The 20,764-nt window shown below is 38.1% G+C and overlaps 1 protein-coding gene across 1 annotated transcript in view; it reads left to right on the plus strand.

Moving 5' to 3' along the window:
* Nucleotides 1-20,764, plus strand: part of HACD2 (3-hydroxyacyl-CoA dehydratase 2) — a 120,989-nt gene that overhangs the window by 14,747 nt on the left and 85,478 nt on the right. The window contains exon 3 of the mRNA XM_044252197.1: nt 19,687-19,705. Within this exon, the coding sequence (XP_044108132.1) occupies nt 19,687-19,705 (19 nt within the window). The remainder of the gene's footprint in view (nt 1-19,686; nt 19,706-20,764) is intronic.

Below are 20,764 nucleotides of genomic sequence, written 5' to 3' on the forward strand. Positions count from 1 at the left end.
ACTGGGCTTATATCGGTTATCCACATAGGGCCTCACAAGACTGAAATTAATGTGTCAGTCAAGCTGGCTCTTACCTGTGGGCTCTAGGGAAGAATCTGCTTCTATACTCATTTAGCTTGTTGACAGAATCCAAGTCTTATACTTGAAGGTAGGAGGTCCCACTTCCTTGCTAGTTGTCAGCTGGAGGTCACTTCCTGCTTTTGCCACCAGCTCTGCTTTTATAGGGCTCACCTTGTTGGATCAGATCTACCCATATAATCTCCATACCTTAAAGTCAGTTGATTTGGGACTTTAATTACTTTTGTAACATCCCTACACTGCCGTACCTAGAATAGTGTTTGGATAACCAAGGGATGGGAATCATGGGGAATCATCTTTAGAATCACAGTTGATATGAAGAGGGAACCCAAGTGAAATAAAGATACCATCTCAAAATAATTGAGTAATTTGTTCACTCTGCACATTATACTCTGTAAGAATTGCAGCATTTCCAACTTGCATATTTAGCTGAAAGGAATTTCAGTGCAATAGTGTTGTTACTGCCAATGCGATGAAACAGACTGAAATTATGTAACAGGTGATTTGAAATTGCTGTTTAGACTTCAGTTATTAAGTTAGTGGAAGTACATGAAATATAGGGATCTTTTTGGATTTTTAAAAATACAACTTCAAATAATATTTCCTGTTACTGCCTTCTTGGGGATCACCATAGCTCTTCTGTTTTATCCAATAACTGTCACCAGTCTATTACACAACTGCTTTATTGCCTCATGCAGTACGGGTTTGTTTTTATCTACTCTGTCTCTTCCTTGTTGCACCATTCAACAGAATATGGGCAGATGAGCTTTCTGTGATACTTTCTTCCTTCCCTATCTCATGAGTCCAATAAATACCCCCTTTTTCTTGCTTATGTTCTGAACGTAGCATAAAGGATTATTTTGACACCATGGTTAGAAATAAGTAAGACCAGGCTCATTCATGGTGATATTGAACTTGCTTATTATTATTATTATTATTTTTTCTTTGACTGTTATCTTGGCATATTATTCTGAGTTCAGTTAGGATTACTTTCCTATGTCCATTACTATCTTAATACTGTTTTTCATTCTAGTGTTGGTCTGTACCTCTGCTCTTTCATTGTCCTATACTGCTTCAGAGTGCTTTCTGATACTCTTATTTTTAAATCCAAACTTATTTTTCATAAATTGTCACATATATGACTACTATATTATGTCTCCAAACATTTGTATAGTGAAATACATATTTTTAAAAAAATAAATTACTATTTCTTCTTCACATATCAGAACATTGTATTGTTAAAACTTTTTGGTAGGTAGATTCTATCCTCTATGAATTTCATTTCAGGATAGAAGAGGCATTATAAACTGTATACCATTAAAAGGGGGAGATTGGGTCTACTAGAACAGAGCCCTGTTATTCTGTCATACAAAGAAAAAAATAATAGCCCTCAAACATTATACAGCTGACCCTTACACAGCACAGAGGCTGGGGCACCAACCTCCCATGCAGTCAAAAATCCATGTATAACTTTTTAGTCCCTAAAAACTTAAGTCCTGATAGCCTACTGTTGACTAGAAGCTTTACCAATAACAGGAACAATTGATAAACACATATTTTGTGTGTTACATGTACTCTTTGCTGCATTTTTACAGTAAAGCTAGAGAAAAGGAAATTTTATTAAGAAAATTATAAGGAAGAGAAAAATGCAGTTACTGTATAGTACAGTACAGTAGTAGAGTGAGGCACCACACATCACCTCATCCTCACCCAAAGTTAGCAAAGCTGTTTCCGGGAGTGACACTTACTCTGTGCTCTTCTTCCCAGGAGTGTAGGAAACCACATTGCAGGCACAGTTTAGGGGAAGTCAAAGAACCGGTGAAGGCAGAGCAACTTTAAACCTTATTGCTAGGTCACTCGCTTCCCCTGACCCCCTTTGCATGGTTCTATTACAGTTTCTGTTTGTGGGAAATGCTAGCAAGCTTCGAGAGGCCGCCCCTTGGGTGTTGGTTCTTAGCCTCAGAGAATTTTCAGCACTGCGGACAGCACCCCTCCCGGCTTGCTTCTCTACAAGCTAGGTTTCTGCTTGATGCTATCCTATCCCTAGAGTTCTCCTGGAACTTTTACTACAGGGAGGCAGGTTATCATTCTGTGGTCCTTGAACAACACTGGCCAGTGACTGGCCCTGCCACTTTGTAAAGAATGCCTCCCCAGAGCCTGTTCCTTTGCACCTCTCAGTTGAAGACCTCAATGAACTGAGCATCCCTGAGGTCAGTGGTATGATGAATGCCAGGAACAGGCTTGTTCCTTGTTCCTATCCCAGCCTTTTCCACAGCTTTCCCCCACTTTTCCCTTCCAGTCATTTGGCAACCTCTGTCTTACTTGTTAATCACAATATGAAATACATATTTGGGGCAACTGCCTCATGCAGTTGGTTAAGCAACTAGCTCTTGGTTTCAGCTCAGTTTATGATCTCTGGGGTCATGAGATTGAGCCCCATATTGCTCCTTGCTCAGCAAGGAGTCTGCTTAAGACCCTCTCTCCCTCTCCTGTGCCCCACCCCCATTGCTGTCTTTCTAAAATAAATAAATTTTTTAAAAAAAAGAAATATGTATCTATTGAAAAAAAATCTGAGTGTAAGTGGACCCATGCAGTTCATACCATTGTTATGCAAGGATCAACCTTACACCTTTTCTGTAATGTCCTATTACTAATCAGCCTCCTGGGTGGATCTTACCACATACATGGATGGATTTTCTGTGTACTATTATCTGTCTTGTCTCAGCATGCTCTTTATTCATGTCTTTTGTTCCTCATTTAAATATACAGACATCTTTTATTTTCCTCAACTTTACAGCAGGAGGTCCAGATTATCTTGTAATACTCACACAGTTGAGATTCTTAGCATTTTCTTTTGAAAAACACAAGATTTGCAGTATAGTAATTCTTTTCTTAAATCAGTTATCAACAAGTCTTTGAAGCTTTATTTTTTTAATCTAAGCCTCTTTCACTTACCCTTCCCCCAAAATTTAGAGAATTAATAATGTTTGAGTACATAGTCTTATCAGGCATATTTTAGATGAGCCAAATCTTGTCAAGTGGTGGTTTCAGCAGATTTCTTGTAACTAATGAACAATGAGATAATGATAAAAATATCAATAGAGTAGAAAGAAATCCTGATTCTGGACCTCACTTACTACCTTGGGGAACTCAAGCAGCTTTTCTAAGCCTTGGTTTTCTCATCTGTAAGTAAAGATATCTGCCCCGCCTATTTGCCAGGGTTGTTATTAGGACCAGACAACAGAATGACTTATACAGAAATGTAAATTCTAAAATGTACTACAATAGCTGATAACTCTTGTCATCCAGAAAAGCTTTGGTCATTAAATAATATTGTAGATGGCTTCAGATTACTCTTTTATTATCCTGTAAGTTTCAAGTATGTGGCTTTATAGTTGGTTTTCTGTATACACTACAGAGTGTTCACCACAAGTCTAGTTCCCAACTATCACCATACTGTTGTCCCCTCTTCACCCACCCCATAACTCCCTTCCACTTCGGTAACTGCTAGTCTGTTCTCTGTAAATTTGCTTTTGTTTCATCTTGTTCAGTTGTTCTATTTTTTAGATTCCAGATATGAGTGAAATCATATGGTATTTGTCTTTATCCATATGACTTATTTTGTTGAGCATAATGTCTGCACAGTCCATCCGTGTTGTAGCAGATGGCAAGATCTCACTTCTTTTTTATGGCTGAGTAGTATTCCTTTTTATAAATATACTACAGCTTCTTTATCCATTCAGCGTTAATAGACACTTAGGTTGTTTACATATCTTGGCTGTTGTAAATAATACTACAGTGAGCATGGGGGTATATCTTTTCAAATTAGTATTTTTGTAGTCTTCAGATAAATATGAAGTGGAATAGCTGGGTCAAATGATAGATTTATTATTAATTTTTTGAGGAGTCTCCATACTATTTTCCATGGTGGCTACACTAATTTACAATGTCACCAGCAGTGTACTAGGGTTCCCTTTTTTCCACATCCTTGCCAACACTTGTTATTTCTTGTCTTTCTTAATAACAGCCATTCTAACATTAAGTGATACCTCATTGTGGTTTTGATTTATATTTCCTTGATGATTAGTGATGTGCTTCTTGGCCATCTGTAGGTCTTTGAGGAAGTGTCTGTTCAGATCCTCTTCCCACTTTTTAATAGGACTGTTTGGTTTTTTGTTGCTGAATTGTAAAAGTTCTTTATATGTTTTGGATATTAAGTCTTTATTCCTTAACCATATGTATAGTTTGCAAATGTCTTCTCCCATTTGGTAGGTTGCCTTTTCATTTTGGTGGTGGTTTCCTTTGCTATACTGAAGTTTTTTAGTGTGATGTAGTCCCATCTGCTCATTTTTGCTTTTTTCCCCCTTGCCTTTGAAGTCAGTTCCATAAAGATGTTGTTAAGACTGATGTCAGGACCTTACTGCCTCTTCCTTCTGGTAATTTTATGTTTCAGGTTACACTCAAGTTTTTAATCCATTTTGAGTTAATTTTTGTATATGGTTTCGTTCTTTTGCATGTGGCTATACAACAACATTTGTTGAAGAGACTGTATTTTATCTATATTATGTTCCTGGCTCCCTTATCATAGATTAATTGTTTATATAAGTATGGGTTTATATCTAGGCTCTCAATTTTGTTCCGTTGATCTATGTATCTGGTTTTTTTTTGTTTTTTTGTTTTTTGTTTTTTTACCAATACCATACTATTTTGATTACATAGCTTTGTAGTATAGTTTGAAATCAAGCAGTGTGATACCTCCAACTCTGTTCTTCTTTCTCAAAATTGTTTTGGCTATTGACGATCTTTTGTTGTTTCATACATATTTTAAAGTTACTTGTTCTAGGTCTATGAAGTATGCCACTAGACTTTTGATAGCTATTACATTGAATTTGTAGATTGCTTTAGGTAATATGGACTTTTTAACAATATTAATTTTTCTAAACCATGACCACAGAATATCTTTTCACTATTTGTGTCTTTTTAAATTTCTTTAATGAATGTCTATAGTTTTCAGTGCACAAGTCCTTCACCTTCTTGGTTAAGTTATTCTTTGGTATTTTATTCTTTTCGATGCATTTATAAGTGAGATTATTTTCTTAATTTCTCTTTCTGTTGTTTTATCATTGGTGTATAGAACACCACAGATTTCTCTATATTGATTTTGTGTTGTGCAACTTTACTGAATCCATGTATTAGTTCTAACAGTTTTTTTGGTGGAATCTTTAGGATTTTCTATATATAGTATCATATCATCTGCAAGTAGTGACAGTTTTATTTCTTCCTTACCAATTTGGAGGCCTTTCATTTCTTTCTCTTGCCTAGTTGTTATGGCTAGGATTTTCAATACTATGTTGAATAAAAGTGGCAAGTGTGGTGAGTGTTCTTGTGTTTTTCCTGAATGCTTTTCTCTGCTGAATATAGTGTTAGCTATAGAATTGTCATTTAGGGCCTTTATTATGTTGAGGTATGTTCCCTCTTGTACCTACTTTGTTGAGAGTTTTTATCATAAATGGATCTTGAATTTTTTTTTTAAGATTTTATTTATTTATTTGTCAGAGAGAGAGCACAAGCAGGCAGAGTGGCAGGCAGAGTCAGAGAGGGAAGCAGGCTCCCTGCTGAACAAGGAGCTCGATGCGGGACACGATCCCAGGACTCTGGGATCATGACCTGAGCTGAAGGCAGCAGCTTAACCGACTGAGCCACCTAGGCATCCCTGGATGTCAGATTTTGTTGAATGCTTCTTCTGCATCTACTGAGATGATCATATGATTTTTATCTTTCATTCTTTTGATGTAGTATATCACATCGATTTGCAGAACCATCCTTGCATCCCTGAAATAAATCCCACTGGATTGTGATATATGATGCTTTTAATGTATTGTTGAATTTAGTTTGCTAAACTTGTTGAGGATTTTACATCTATGTTTATCGAGGTTATTAGCCTATAATTTCTTTTTTTATGGTGTCCTTGTCTAGTTTGGTATAGGTGATGCTGGCCTTATAAAGCACTTGGAAGCTTTCCTTTGAAGAGTTTGAAAAGGATAGGTATTAAATCTTTAAATGTTTTGGTAGAATTTGCCAGTGAAGCCATCTGGTTCTGGACTTTTGTTTGTTGGGAGGCTTTTGATTACTGTTTCAGTGTCCTTACTAGTTAATCAATCTATTCACATTTTCAGTTTTTCATGATTTATTCTTAGAAGATTATATGTTTGTAGGAATTTATTCATTTCTTCTAGGTTGTTAAGCTTGTTAGCATGTAATTGTTCATAGTAGTCTCTTATGATCCTTTTATTTCTGTAGTATCAGGTGTAATTTCTCTTTCATTTCTGATATTACGTCTTTGAATCCTCTCTTCTGTTTTACTTGGTTGGTTTAGTGAAGGGTTTGTTGAATTTCTGTTTTCAGAGATCCAGCTCTTACTTTCATTGATCTTTTTTTATCATGCTTTAAGTCTCTATTTCAGGGATGCATGGGTGTCTCAGTAGGTTAAGTGTCTGACTTTGGCTCAGGTCATGAGATCAAGCCTCCTCCCATCAGGCTCCCTGCTCAGTGAAGAGTCTGCTTGTCCCTCTGCCCCTCTCCCCACTTTCTCTCTCAAATGAATACATCCTTTTTTTTTTTTAAATCTCTATTTCATTTATTTTTACTCTGATCTCTATTATTTTCTTCCTTCTACTAATTTGGGCTCTTTTTTTTTTTGTTGTTGTTCTTTTTCTAGTTCCTTTAGGTGCAAAGTTAGATTTTTTTTTTGAGAATTTTTTTGTTTCTTGAGGTAGGCATGTATTGCTATGAACTTCCCTCTCAGAACCTCATTTGCTGCATCCCATAGATTTTGGTATGTCTGATTTTTGTGCCCATATGTGTCTAGATTTTTTTTTTTTTTAATCTCTCCTTTGGTTTCTTCAATGAACCATTGATTGCTCAATAGCATGCTGTTTAATTTCCATGTTTTTGTGGGTTTTCCTGTTTTTTTCTTGTAATTAATTTCAGTTTTGTACCATTGTGGTCAGAAAATATGACCTTTAATATGAGTTTAATATGCGTTCACTCATTTTTAATTTATTGAGATTGTTTTATGGCCCAACATGTGATCTGTTCTGAAGAATGTTCCATGTGCAATTGATAAGAATGTGTATTTTGCTACTTTTGGGTGGAATATTCTATATATATCTATTAACTCCATCAGGTCTAATGTGTCATTAAGACCAGTGTTTCCTTATTGATTTTTTTGTCTGGATCATCTGTCTGTTGATGAAAGTAAGGTATTGAAGTCTCCTACTATTATTGTATTGCTTTCAATTTCTCCTTTTAGGTCTGTTAATAATTGCTTTATATATATATATATATGCCCCCTGTGTTGGGGGCATATATATTTATAAATGTAGTATCTTCTTGCTGGGTTGACCCCTAAATCATTATATAATGTCTGTATTTGTTTTACTTACTTACTTACTTACTTACTTACTTATTTATTTTTAAGTAGGCTCTAAGCCTAGTGTGGAGCCCAGCATAGGGCTTGAACTCTTGACCCTTGGTGACCAAGGGCTTGAACTCTTGACCCTGAGGTGAAGACCTGAACTGAGATCAAGAGTCAGACACTTAACCAACTGAGCCACACAGATGCCCCTCTTATATTCTTTGTTTTAAAGTCTATCTTCTCTGATAGACTTTAGCTTTCTTTTCATTTCTATTTGTATGGAATATCTTTCTAACCCCTCCCTTTCCCTCTGTGTGTTTTTACTTCTGAGTCTGGTAGGCACCGTATAGATAGGTCTCATTTTTTTAAATCCATTCAGCCACTCTCTTTTGATTGGTGAATTTAGTCCATTTACATTTAAAGTAATTTTTAATAGGCGTATACTTATTGTCATTGTGTTAATTGTTCTGGCTGTTTTTGTAGTTCCTCTCTGCTCCTTTCTTTTTCTCTTCCCTAGCGGTTTGCTTGTTTTCTTTAGTGTTATGTTTAATTCCTTTCTCATTTTATTTTGTGTATTTACTGTAAGTTTTTTTCCTTGTGTTTACTGTTAGGTTCACAAAAAATATTTATGCCAATAGCAGTATTTTAACTTGATATCAACTTAATGTTAAATGGAAGTCACAGCTTTGCCTTTTTACTCCCACCCCCCACATTTTTTATTTTTGGTGATTCTTTTTTATATCGTTTTATTTTATGCTTCCCTTAACTAATTATTGTAATTTCAGTTAAGTTTATTATTTTTATCTTTTAACCTTCATGCTTGCTTTATAAGTGACTGGTCACTACCTTTATTATATAGTTACCTTTTCCAATGAGATTTTACTTTCCTATGTTTTCTTACTACTTAGCTTAAAGAAGTCCCTTTAATATTTATTGTAGGGCTGGTTTAATGGTGGTGAATTCCTTTAGCTTTTGCTTACAGGGAAAGCTCTTAATCCTCCTCAAGTTCTGAATGATAACTTTGCTGGACAAGGAATTTAATTTGGGTTGGAAGTTTTTTCCTTTCAGCACTTTGTATATGTCATGCCACTGTCTTCTGGCATGTAAAGTTGCTGCTGAAAAATCTGCTTATATAGCCTTCTAGAGTTTCCCTTGAGCATAACAAGTTGTTTTCCTCTTGTTGCTTTTAGGATTCTCTCTTAATCCTTAACTCTTAGAATTTTGATTATAATGTATCATGGTGTGGATCTCTTTGGGCTCATCTTATTTGAAACTCTGGGCTTCCAGGACTTGGATTTTAATTCCTTCCCCAGATTAGAGAAGTTTCAGCCATTACTTCTTCAAATAATTTTTCTTGCCCTTTCTCTCTCTCTCCTCCTTTTGAGAGCCCTATAGTATGAATGTTATCCCACTTGATGTAGTCTTAAGGGTCTGTTAAGGTATCTTCACTTCTCTTAATTTTTTCCTTTTTTAAAAACCACATTTGTAAAGGTGCTGTGTGAACTGGGAAAAGTGTTAATTATTACAAGATATTTTGGAAGTAGCCAGATAAAGTGCCAGAACATAGAGACACATCTGCCAATTTTTTTTCCTTGAACATTTTCAGAACTGTTTCTAAAATAGAATCCTAATTAATTTCTTATCTTCTTTTTTTTTCAAAAGGCTGTTTGTTTTCAGGTTATATCATTCCTGAGCTTGTGTTCCTTAAAAAAAGTGAAGTGGGGGTGCCTGGGTGGTGCAGTTGGTTAAGCATCTGACTCTTGATTTTGGCTTAGGTCATGATCTCAGGATCATGGGATCGAGTCCCCTGTTGGGTTCCATGCTTAGCAGAGTGTATGCTTGGGATTCTCTCTTTCCCTTTCCGTCTGCTTCTCCCTCCCTCACCCTCTCTCTTCTCTCTCTCTCAAATACATAAATAAATCTTTTAAATAAATGATTGTGATAGTATTCGGTATTTAGTTAAAAATGGACACTTGACAAAATAAACAACTATATCAACTCTCTCCCCTTTTAAAATTGTGGATATTTTCTTAGCCCTTGAGATTAAGTTGCCCAGGAACCAATGCATAGTAATTACCTGACTCAGATTGGACTTTGGGGAGTTTTTTCCCTGTTCTACTGTCTACTCCCATTACCAGGCCCCACCAGTTCTTTATCTGAGTGATTCTCAGCTGCACTCTTTCTTTTCTGTGTTCTTAGTTCATATACTGTGCAGGCTGTTGTCACACCACACTTAAATAATTGCTGGATACCCTTTGCTATTCTTCTTGACCTTGATTCCTTTGTGCCCAAAACTTCCAAAGCTTCATAACATTCATCAATTACATCACCTTTTTTCTTATAATTTTTACTATTGAAATATAGATGATATACAGGGTTATATTAATTTCTGGTAAATAACACGGTTACTCAACAATTCTGTATATTATGCAGTGCTCACCTCAATGAGTCTGGTTACCATACAACTTTTTTTTTTTTTTTTTTTGGCTAACTACGAAGATGCCTTTGGGCTTCAGTTCTTTCTTTCATTCTTGAAATGTGTGAAGTAGGGGCACCTGAGTAGCTCAGTGGGTTAAAGCCTCTGCCTTCGGCTCAGGTCATGATCCCAGGGTCCTGGGATCAAGCCCTGCATCAGGCTCTCTGCTCGGCAGGGAGCCTCCTTCCTCCTCTCTCTCTGCCTGCCTCTGCCTACTTGTGATTTCTGTCAAATAAATAAATAAAATCTTTAAAAAAATAAATGTGTGAAGTAGCTTTATTCAAGTATTAATAATGTACAGTATTATGTTAATTTTAGGTGTATAATATAATGTTTCAATAATTCTATTCATTATAGTCAGTGCTCATAATTGTACTCTTAATCCCCTTCACTTGTTATACCCATCCCTCCATCCCCTCTCCTCTGGCAGCCACCAGTTTGTTCTGTATAGTTAAGAGTCTGTTTTTTTGTTTTTGTCTTTTTTTCTTTATTTTGTTTCTTAAATTCCACATATGAGTAAAATCATGATATTTGTCTTTTCTGACTTTCTTTGCTTAGGGTAATACTCTGGATCCATCAATGTTGTTGCAAATGGCAAGATGTCATTCTTTTTTGTGGCTGGGTAATATTCTACTGTGTATATGTAACATATCTTCTGTATCCATTCATTGGTCAGTGGACATTTAGGTTGCTTCTATATCCTGGCTATCGTAAATAGTGCTGAAGTAAACACAGTGGGTGTATATATATTCTCCAGTTAGTGTTTATTCTTTGGGTAAATACCCAGCAGGGGAATTACTGGATCCTATGCTGGTTCTGTTTTTAACTTCTTCTTTTTTTTTTTTTTTAAGATTTTATTTATTTTATTTGACAGACAGAGATCACAAGTAGGTAGAGAGGCAGGCAGAGAGAGAGGGAGGAGGAAGCAGGCTCCCTGCTGAGCAGAGAGTCTGATGCGGGGCTCGATCCCAGGACCCTGGGATCATGACCTGAGCCGAAGGCAGAGGCTTTAACCCACTGAGCCACCCAGGCGCCCCTGTTTTTAACTTTTTGAGGAACCTCCATACTATGTTCCACAGTGGCTGCATCAGCTTGCGTTCCCACCAACAGTATAAGAGGGTTCTTTTTTTTTTTTTTTAAAGATTTTATTTATTTATTTGACAGAGCGAGATCACAAGTAGGCAGAGAGGCAGGCAGAGAGAGGAGGAAGCAGGCTCCCTGCTGAGCAGAGAGCCCGATGCGGGCCTCGATCCCAGGACCCTGAGATCATGACCTGAGCCGAAGGCAGCGGCTTAACCCACTGAGCCACCCAGGCGCCCCATAAGAGGGTTCTTTTTTCCCAACATCCTTGGCAACACTTGTTTTTTGTCTTTTTGATTGTAGTCATTCTGACAGGTATGAGGTGGTATCTCCTAGGTCTTCATTTGCATATCCCTGATACTTAGTGATGTTGAACACCTTTTTATGTGTCTGTTGGCCATCTGTATGTCTTCTCTGGAAAAATGTTTACTCCTGTCCTCTATCCATATTTTAATTGGATTTTTGGTTTTTTGGTGTTAAGATATATAAGGTCTTTATATATTTTGGGTATTAATCTTATATATATAAAACCTTATTGGATACATCATTTGCACATATTTTCTCCTATTGAGTGAGTTGACTTTTTTTTAATTGGTGATTTCCTTTGCTGGACGAAAGTTTTTTATTTTGGTGTATTCCCAATAGTTTTGTTTTTTTGTTTTTTTTGTTTTTTTTAAAGATTTTGTTTATTTGACAGACAGAGATCACAAGTAGACAGAGAGGCAGGCAGAGAGAGAGAGAGGGAAGCAGGGCCCCCGCTGAGCAGAGAGCCCCATGTGGGACTCGATCCCAGGACCCCGGGATCATGACCCGAGCCGAAGGCAGCGGCTTAACCCACTGAGCCACCCAGGCGCCCCTATTCCCAATAGTTTTAATTTTGCTTTTATTTCCCTTGCCAAAGAAGACACATCTAGAAAAATGTTTCTACCACGGACGCCAAAGAGGTTACTGCCTGTGTTTTCTTCTAGTTTTATGGCTTCAGGTTTCACATTTAGGTCTTTAACCCATTTTGAGTTTATTTTTGTATATGGTATAAGAAGGTGGTCTGGTTTCATTATTTGTATGTAGCTGTCCGGTTTTCCCAGCACCACTTTTTAAAAGATTTTATTTATTTATTTATTTATTTAACAGAGAGAGAGCAAGATAGGGTATAGGCAGGGGGAGTGGCAGAGGGAGAAGCAGGCTTCCCGCTGAGTGGGAAGCCTGATGTGGGGCTTGATCCCAGGACCCTGAGATCGTGACCTGAGCCAAAGGCAGATGCATAACGACTGAGTCACTCAGGTGCCCCTCCCAGCACCATTTTTGAAGAGAATCTTCAGTGTATCTTGCCTGCTTAGTCATAGATTATACCATACAACATTATTACAATATTATTGACTATATTCCCTATGCTGTACTTTTCATCTCCTTGACTTTATTTATTTTTTTAATATAATTTTTTATTTTTTTATTCACATATAATGTATTATTAGCTCCAGGGGCACAGGTCTGTGAATTGCCAGGTTTACACACTTCATAGCACTCACCATAGCACATACCTTCCCCAATGTCCATAACCCAACCACCCTCTCCCTACCCCCTCCCCACCGGCAACCCTCAGTTTGTTTTGTGAGATTAAGAGTCTCTTATGGTTTGTCTCCCTCCCGATCCCATCTTGTTTCATTTTTTTCCTTCCCTACCCCCCAGAACCCCCACATTGCCTATCAGTTTCCTCATATCAGGGAGCTCATATGATAATTGTCTTTCTCTGATTGACTTATTTTGCTCAGCATAATACCCTCTAGTTCCATCCACGTCGACGCAAATGGCAAGATTTCATTTCTTTTGATGCTGCATAGTATTCCATGGTATATCTGTTGGTGGACATCTAGGTTCGTTCCATAGTTTGGTTATTGTGGACATTGCTGCTATAAACATTTGGGTGCCTATGCCCCTTTGGATCACTACATTTGTATCTTTAGAGTAAATACCCAGTAGTGCAATTGCTGGGTTGTAGGGTAGCTCTATTTTCAACTTTCTGAGGAACCTCCATGCTGTTTTCCAGAGTGGCTGCACCAGCTTGCATTCCCACCAACAGTGTAGGAGGGTACCCCTTTCTCCGCATCCTCGCCAGCATGTGTCATTTCCTGACTTGTTAATTTTAGCCATTCTGACTGGCGTGAGGTGGTATCCCATGGTGGTTTTGATTTATATTTCCCTGATGCCCAGTGATGTGGAGCACTTTTTCATGTGTCTGTTGGCCATCTGGATGTCTTCTTTGCAGAAATCTCAGTTCCTGTCCTCTGCCCATTTCTTGATTGGATTATTTGTTCTTTGGGTGTTGAGTTTGATAAGCTCTTTATAGATTTTGGATATTAGCCCTTTATCTGATATGTCGTTTGCAAATATCTTCTCCCATTCTGTTAGTTGTCTTTTGGTTTTGTTAACTCTTTCCTTTGCTGTGCAAAAGTTTTTGATCTTGATGAAGTCCCAGTAGTTCATTTTTGCCCTTGCTTCCCTTGTCTTTGGTGATATTCCTAGGGAGAAGTTGTTGTGGCTGAGGTCAAAGAGGTTGCTGCCTGTGTTCTCCTCAAGGATTTTGATGGATTCCTTTTTCACATTGAGGTCCTTAATCCATTTTGAATCTATTTTTGTGTGTGGTGTAAGGAAATGGTCCAGTTTCATTTTTCTGCGTGTGGCTGTCCAATTTTTCCCAACACCATTTGTTGAAGAGACTGTCTTTATTCCACTGGACATTCTTTCCTGCTTTGTTGAAGGTTAGTTGACCATAGAGTTGAGGGTCTATTTCTGGGCTCTCTGTTTTGCTCCATTGATCTATATGTCTGCTTTTGTGCCAGGACCATACTGTCTTGATGATGACAGCTTTGTAATAGAGCTTGAATTCTGGAATTGTGATGCCACCAACTTTGGCTTTCTTTTTCAACATTCCTCTGGCTATTCGAGGTCCTTTCTGATTCCATATAAATTTTAGGATTATTTGTTCCATTTCTTTGAAAAAAATGGATGGGATTTTGATAGGGATTGCATTAAATGTGTAGGTTGCTTTAGGTAGCATAGACATTTTCACAATATTTGTTCTTCCAATCCATGAGCATGGAACATTTTTCCATTTCTTTGTGTCTTCTTCAATTTCTTTTATGAGTTACTTTATAGTTTTCTGAGTGTAGATTCTTTGCCTCTTTGGTTAGGTTTATTTCTAGGTATCTTATGGTTTTGAGTGCAATTGTAAATGGGATTGACTCCTTAATTTCTCTTTCTTCTGTACTGTTGGTTTAAAGAAATGCAACTGATTTCCGTGCATTAATTTTATATCCTGACACTTTACTGAATTCCTGTACAAGTTCTAGCAGATTTGGAGTGGAGTCTTTTGGGTTTTCCACATGCAGTATCCTATCATTGGCAAAGAGTGATAATTTGATGACTTCTTTGCCGATATGGATGCCTTTAATTTAATTTTTATGGATGCCTTTAATTGCTGAGGTTAGGACTTCCAGTACTATGTTGAATAGTACTGGTGATAGTGGACATCCCTGCTGTGTTCCTGACCTTAGCGGAAAAGCTCTGTTTTTCTCCATTGAGAATGATATTCGCCATGGTTTTTCATAGATGGCTTTGATGATATTGAGGTATGTACCCTCTCTCCCTACACTTTGAAGAGTTTTGATCAGGAAAGGATGCTGTACTTTGTCAAATGCTTTTTCAGCATCTATTGAGAGTATCATATGGTTCTTGTCCTTTCTTTTATTAATGTATTGTATCACATTGATTGATTTGCAGATGTTGAACCAACCTTGCCACCCTGGAATAAATCCCAGTTGGTCGTGGTGAATAATCCTGTTAATATACTGTTGGAATCTATTGTCTAGTATTTTGGTGAGAATTTTCACATATGTGTTCATCAAGGATATTGGTCTGTAATTCTCTTTTTGGATGGGATCTTTGTCTGGTTTTGGGATCAAGTTAATGCTGGCCTCATAAAATGAGTTTGGGAGTTTTCCTTTCATTTCTATTTTTTGGAACAGATTCAGGAGAATAGGAATTAATTCTTTAAATGTTTGGTAGAATTCCCCTGGGAATCCATTGGCCCAGGGCTTTTGTTTGTTTGGAGATTTTTGATGACTGTTTCAATCTCCTTACTGGTTATGGGTCTGTTCAGGTTTTCTATTTCTTCCTGGTTCAGTTGTGGTAGTTTATATGTCTCTAGGAATGCATCCATTTCTTCCAGATTGTCAAATTTGCTGGCATATAGTTACTCATAATATGTTCTTATCATTGTTTGTATTTCTTTGGTGTTGATTGTGATATCTCCTCTTTCATTCATGATTTTATTTATTTGGGTCCTTTCTCTTTTCTTTTTGATAAGTCTGACCAGGGGGTTATCAATTTATTAATTCTTTCAAAGAATCAGCTCCTAGTTTCGTTGATTTGTTCCATTGTTTTTTTGGTTTTTATTTCATTGATTTCTGCTCTGATCTTTATTATTTCTCTTCTCCTGCTAGGCTTTCTTTGTGTTCTTTCTCCAGCTCCTTTAGGTGTAGGGTTAGGTTGTGTATTTGAGACCTTTCTTGTTTCTTGAGAAAGGCTTGTACCGCTCTAAATTTTCCTCTCAGGACTGCCTTTGCTGTGTCCCACAGATTTTGAACCGTTGTGTTTTTATTATCATTTGTTTCCATGAATTTTTTTCAATTCTTCCTTAATTTCCTGGTTGACCCATTCATTCTTTAGAAGGATGCTCTTTAGTCTCCAAGTATTTGGGTTCTTTCCAAATTTCCACTTGTGATTGAGTTTTAGCTTCAGAGCGCTGTGGTCTGAAAATATCCCGGGAATGATCCCAATCTTTTGATACTGGTTGAGACCTGATTTATGACCCAGGATGTGATCTATTCTGAAGAATGTTCCATGTGCACTAGAGAAGAATGTTCACGTAACTGTTACTTTGGGATGGAATGTTCTGAATATATCTGTGATGTCCATCTGGTCCATTGTGTCATTTAAGGCCTTTATTTCCTTGTTGATCTTTTGCTTGGATGACCTGTCCATTTCAGTGAGTGGAGTGTTAAAGTCCCCTACTATTATTGTGTTATTGTCATTGTGTTTCTTTGATTTTCTTATTAATTGGTTTACACAGTTGGCTGCTCCCACATTGGGGGCATAGACATTTAAAATTGTTAGATCTGGGCACCTGGGTGGCTCAGTGGGTTAAGCCACTGCCTTCAGCTCAGGTCATGATCTCAGGGTCATGGGATCGAGTCCCACATCGAGCTCTCTGCTCAGCAGGGAGCCTGCTTCCCTCTCTCTCTCTCTGCCTGCCTCTCCATCTACTTGTGATTTCTCTCTGTCAAATAAATAAATAAAATCTTTAAAAAAATAAATAAAATAAAATTGTTAGATCTTCTGGTTGGACAGACCCTTTGAATATGATATAGTGTCCTTCCTCATCTCTTATTTTAGTCTTTGGCTTAAAATCTAATTGATCTGATATAAGGATTGCCACCCCAGCTTTCTTTTGATGTCCATTAACATGGTAAATTGTTTTCCGCCCCCTCACTTTAAATCTGGAGGTGTCTCTGGGTCTAAAATGAGTTTCTTATAGACAGCATATTGATGGGTCTTATCTTTTTTATCCATTCTGATACCTTGTGTCTTTTGATTGGGGCATTTAGCCCATTTACTTTCAGGCTAACTATTGTATGATACGAATTTAGTGCCATTTTATTGCCTGTAAGGTGACTGTTACTGTATATTGTCTCTGTTCCTTTCTGATCTACTTCTTTTAGGCTCTCTCTTTGCTTAGAGGACCCCTTTCAGTATTTCCTGTAGAGCTGGTTTGCTGTTTACAAATTCTTTTAGTTTTTGTTTGTCCTAGAAGCTTTTTATCTCTCCTTTTATTTTCAATGATAGCCAAGTTGGATATAGTATTCTTTGCTGCATGTTTTTCTCATTTAGTTCTCTGAATAACTGGGGGGGGGTCTCCCCAGATCTTGTGGGGTCCTTGCTCACAGAGCAGTGGTCTGACTGTGCCATGGATTATGGTTCAAGGTAACTCCAAGTTGAGCGTTCAGTCCTCGGCTGTGTCTCTGTAGCCAGCTTTCCCGCTCTAATACCTGTGAGCTCTGGGACACTCAGACACCCCCGATCCTTCTGTGACCCCGCGGGACCTGACACCACCCTGTCCCCACCTGGGCTTCCCCCCAGCTTAGCCTCTGGAGTGACTTTTAAAAGTTCTGATTTTGTGCTCTGTTGCTCGGCTGCTTGCCAGCAGCCGGCCCCTCCCCCTGCGGTCTTTCTTCCCATCACTTTGGATTCACTTCTCCACCGCTCCTACCTTTCAGAATGTGGTTGATTTTCTGTTTCTAGAATTGCCGCTCTTCTTCTCTTTGATCTCCTATTGGATTTGTAGGTGTTCGGAATCCTTAATTTATTTTATAACCTAAAGGTTGAACTTCTTCATCCCCTCTATGTGTTTGATTCATCTCAATTTTTTAGTTTCATTTTGCTATTCTTTCTGAGCAAATTCCCTTGCTTTGTCTTCCAGCTCACTGATGCATTCTACTTCATCCAGTCTGCTTTTGAACCCTTCCAGTTTATTTTTCAAATTTCTGTTTGGTACTTTTGTAAATTTTCTATATCTTTGTTTAAGTTCTCATTGTGTTCAACCAGTTTTCTACTGAGTTTACTGAGCATTTATATGATAATTTCTTTGAACTTTTTAAATCAGGCTGATTGCTTATCTGTGATTCATTTGGTTCTTTTTCTGAGATTTTTGTTATGTTTTTTTCTTTGGAATATATTACTCTGTCTCCTCATCTTGTCTAACTCTTTGTGTTTGTTTCTCTGGGTGAGGTAAGTCAGCTACCTCTCCCAGTCTTGAATGAATGACCTTATAGAGGCAATGGTACTATTTGGCCCAGAAATGCAGTCTCTCAGTTACCAAAACCAGGTGCTCAAGGGGTGTCTCCTCTGTGGGCTGTGCGTGCCCTCCTGCTTTGCCAGGGCCTGGGGCTGTGGTTGGTGGGCTACTCTGACACTTGGTTGGGCTGCAGTTATCTGCAGCTGCTGCAGGGTGTCTGTGGGCTGGGTGCTCTGCAGGGTATTCCCGCTGTTACTAGAATTTTAGAGGAATTCCAAAATGGTGCCCACCAGCGCCCACATTAGTAAGGTAGACTTGAATTGCAAAAATTGCTCCCACTGGTGTCAGTTTCCAGAGAGAGTCCCTGCTGTTTCCTGCCTCTTCAGGCAGATGCTTTTAAGGTTAACAAATGATTCTCCTTAATCTGTGCTCTATGTACTGTTCAAGTTGATGTTTTACACTGGTTTCTGGGATGAGTGAGTCTGTGTATGGGCCCTTTAAGATTAGGTTTTCTGTTTCCTGCAGCTTTATAGACCTTGTAAAGGTGATTCCTATTGATTTTCAGAGCCTAGTATTTTGGGGGCTCATCTCTCCTGTGCAGGATCTAAGAATTTGGGTGCCAGATATAGAACTCAGGTACCTTTGATCCTCTGGGAAAAATCTATACTTTTGATGCCCCTCCCAGTTGTGACCCACCATCACTGGGTTTGTTTTATTCCCTAGCCAGTCTGTGTTTCTGCCCCTTTTTCCCATTCTGCTGTTATCTTTTTATTCTTTGTTGTGAAGGCTCCTATTCATTGAACTTTCAGGTCCCTTTTAGGAAGGATTATTCTACAGTTAGCTGTAGATTTGTATCCACAGAGGAGGTGAGTTCAGGTCTTGCTACACCACCATCTCGAACCCAGCTCCTTAGATTACATCTTTACCGAAACCACCACCTGGGTTAAAGCAATGCCATATACAGGATGGATTAGAAGACAATTTACAATAACCTAATTGGCCACTTGGATGGCCACTGAGAAGGAGAGGAGATAGCAGTGGAAATAAAAAGGCACTGGAAATAAAAACAGGGAAGACTGATGCCAGAAGTATTGTTAGGACTTAGAAACTAGTAGGACTTATAGGTGAGGGAACAAGAGAACAGTTGAACTTGGGAGACTGGGAGATTGATTATCAAAAAGCATAGCAGGTATGAGGGAAGGAAAGGGGAGTTTCTTGAAGAGGCATGCCATGTTTGAGGTGCTGCTAGTATACCTAGATGGAGATGTCCAAACCCAGTTTGCAGTGTGGGCCTGGAGCATGAAGAGATCTAGGGTCACATATTGGACTGGGAAAATGCCTGTAATGAGGTCACCAAGTGAGACAAGATGGAGTCTCACTGTGAGCTTTGTAGGTTGAATGAATATCTGCATTGAAGGGCCTGCCGGGTAAGAAGAGCCAACAAAGGCTCTTCTGACTCTGTGTTTTGTAGTCTGTGACCGTTCTGTTCTGTAGAATATGGGACATGGAAGAGGGACACCTACTGCTCTTACAAATTTATGTATTGTAAAAGAGATTTATGACGTCTGGTAGACTCCTGGGTAAGATTTATTCCTTAGAAAATCTTCCACAGATTCACAAACTAAAAAGGAACAAACAAAAATAAATAAGAATGTACATTTTGTTAAATAACCAAGTTTAAAAATGAAATGTGTGTTTTTCAAGTCTAATACTGAAAAGTTTATAAGAACTATATGTTGTTATTGATCTTTACTAATTCTCCCCCCCCCACCTTTTTTTCTCTAGATTTTACATTGTGCAGTAGGTAAGTATGGAATTTTCCCCCTACTATATACAGTAGGCTCTGCTTTTTTAAAAAGTCAATTATAGGTCAATTTGATTATGACTGAATATTGAAAAAAAACAAAACTGTTTAATCATTGTATATAAAATTGTTTACATTGGCATGGTTTTTGGTTTCTTAAATGACAGGTACTACTAGGGTTATCATTCAACAATTTATTAAATGTCACAGGTGTTTTACTCTGTCAATGTAAAGAGGCCCCTCTCACCTTGTTATAAGGATGACAGAAGCACTAGCATATTCATTAAAATGTGGCTTGGGGTCTTGGTTCTGGGCTATGTGAAAAGCCCTCTTTGTGATCACTTAAATATTATATGCTCTTTTCTTACATTTAAAATGGAGTACTACATATATTGCCATCTCCCAAATGAATGCTGAATGAAGGTAAGAGGGATTGGAAAAATCAAAGTATAGTTATATAAATGTTAGGAATTTCTACAAAAAGCAAATAAGTGTGTTTTCTTTGAGAGGGAAGAGGTGGGTCATCAAATTCTGCTTCAGAACTGAGGTATAGGGGCGCCTGGGTGGCTCAGTGGGTTAAGCCTCTGCCTTCGGCTCAGGTCATGATCCCAGAGTCCTGGGATCGAGCCCCAAATCGGGCTCTCTGCTCAGCAGGGAGCCTGCTTCCCCCTCTCTCTCTGCCTGCTGCTCTGCCTACTTGTGATCTCTGTCAAATAAATAAATTTAAAAAAAAAAAATCTTTAAAAAAAAAAAAAAAAAAAAAAAGAACTGAGGTATAGCTTCCTAGTCCGGGGTGGGCTAAACCCTTCTAATCAAATAGAAATCAGTTCCTGAAATTTGACAGATTTTGTAGAATAAGCCCATGGTGGTTTCTGTGAGTTTAGATTTGTCTCTGAAAGGGATATTTGCAGTTGACCTCAGGAAGCACCAAATGTCTGAAAACTCCAGAACCATGTTTCAACTTAATTGACAAATTATGTGGGTACTTACTACATTCAGGGCACAGCGCTTGGCACTGTGGAGTTTAGAGATGAGGAGGCTTGGTTCAGAAGGACACAT

This window comes from Neovison vison, chromosome 6 (assembly GCF_020171115.1).
Source record: "Neovison vison isolate M4711 chromosome 6, ASM_NN_V1, whole genome shotgun sequence".
In the NCBI taxonomy this organism is placed as follows: domain Eukaryota; kingdom Metazoa; phylum Chordata; class Mammalia; order Carnivora; family Mustelidae; genus Neogale; species Neogale vison.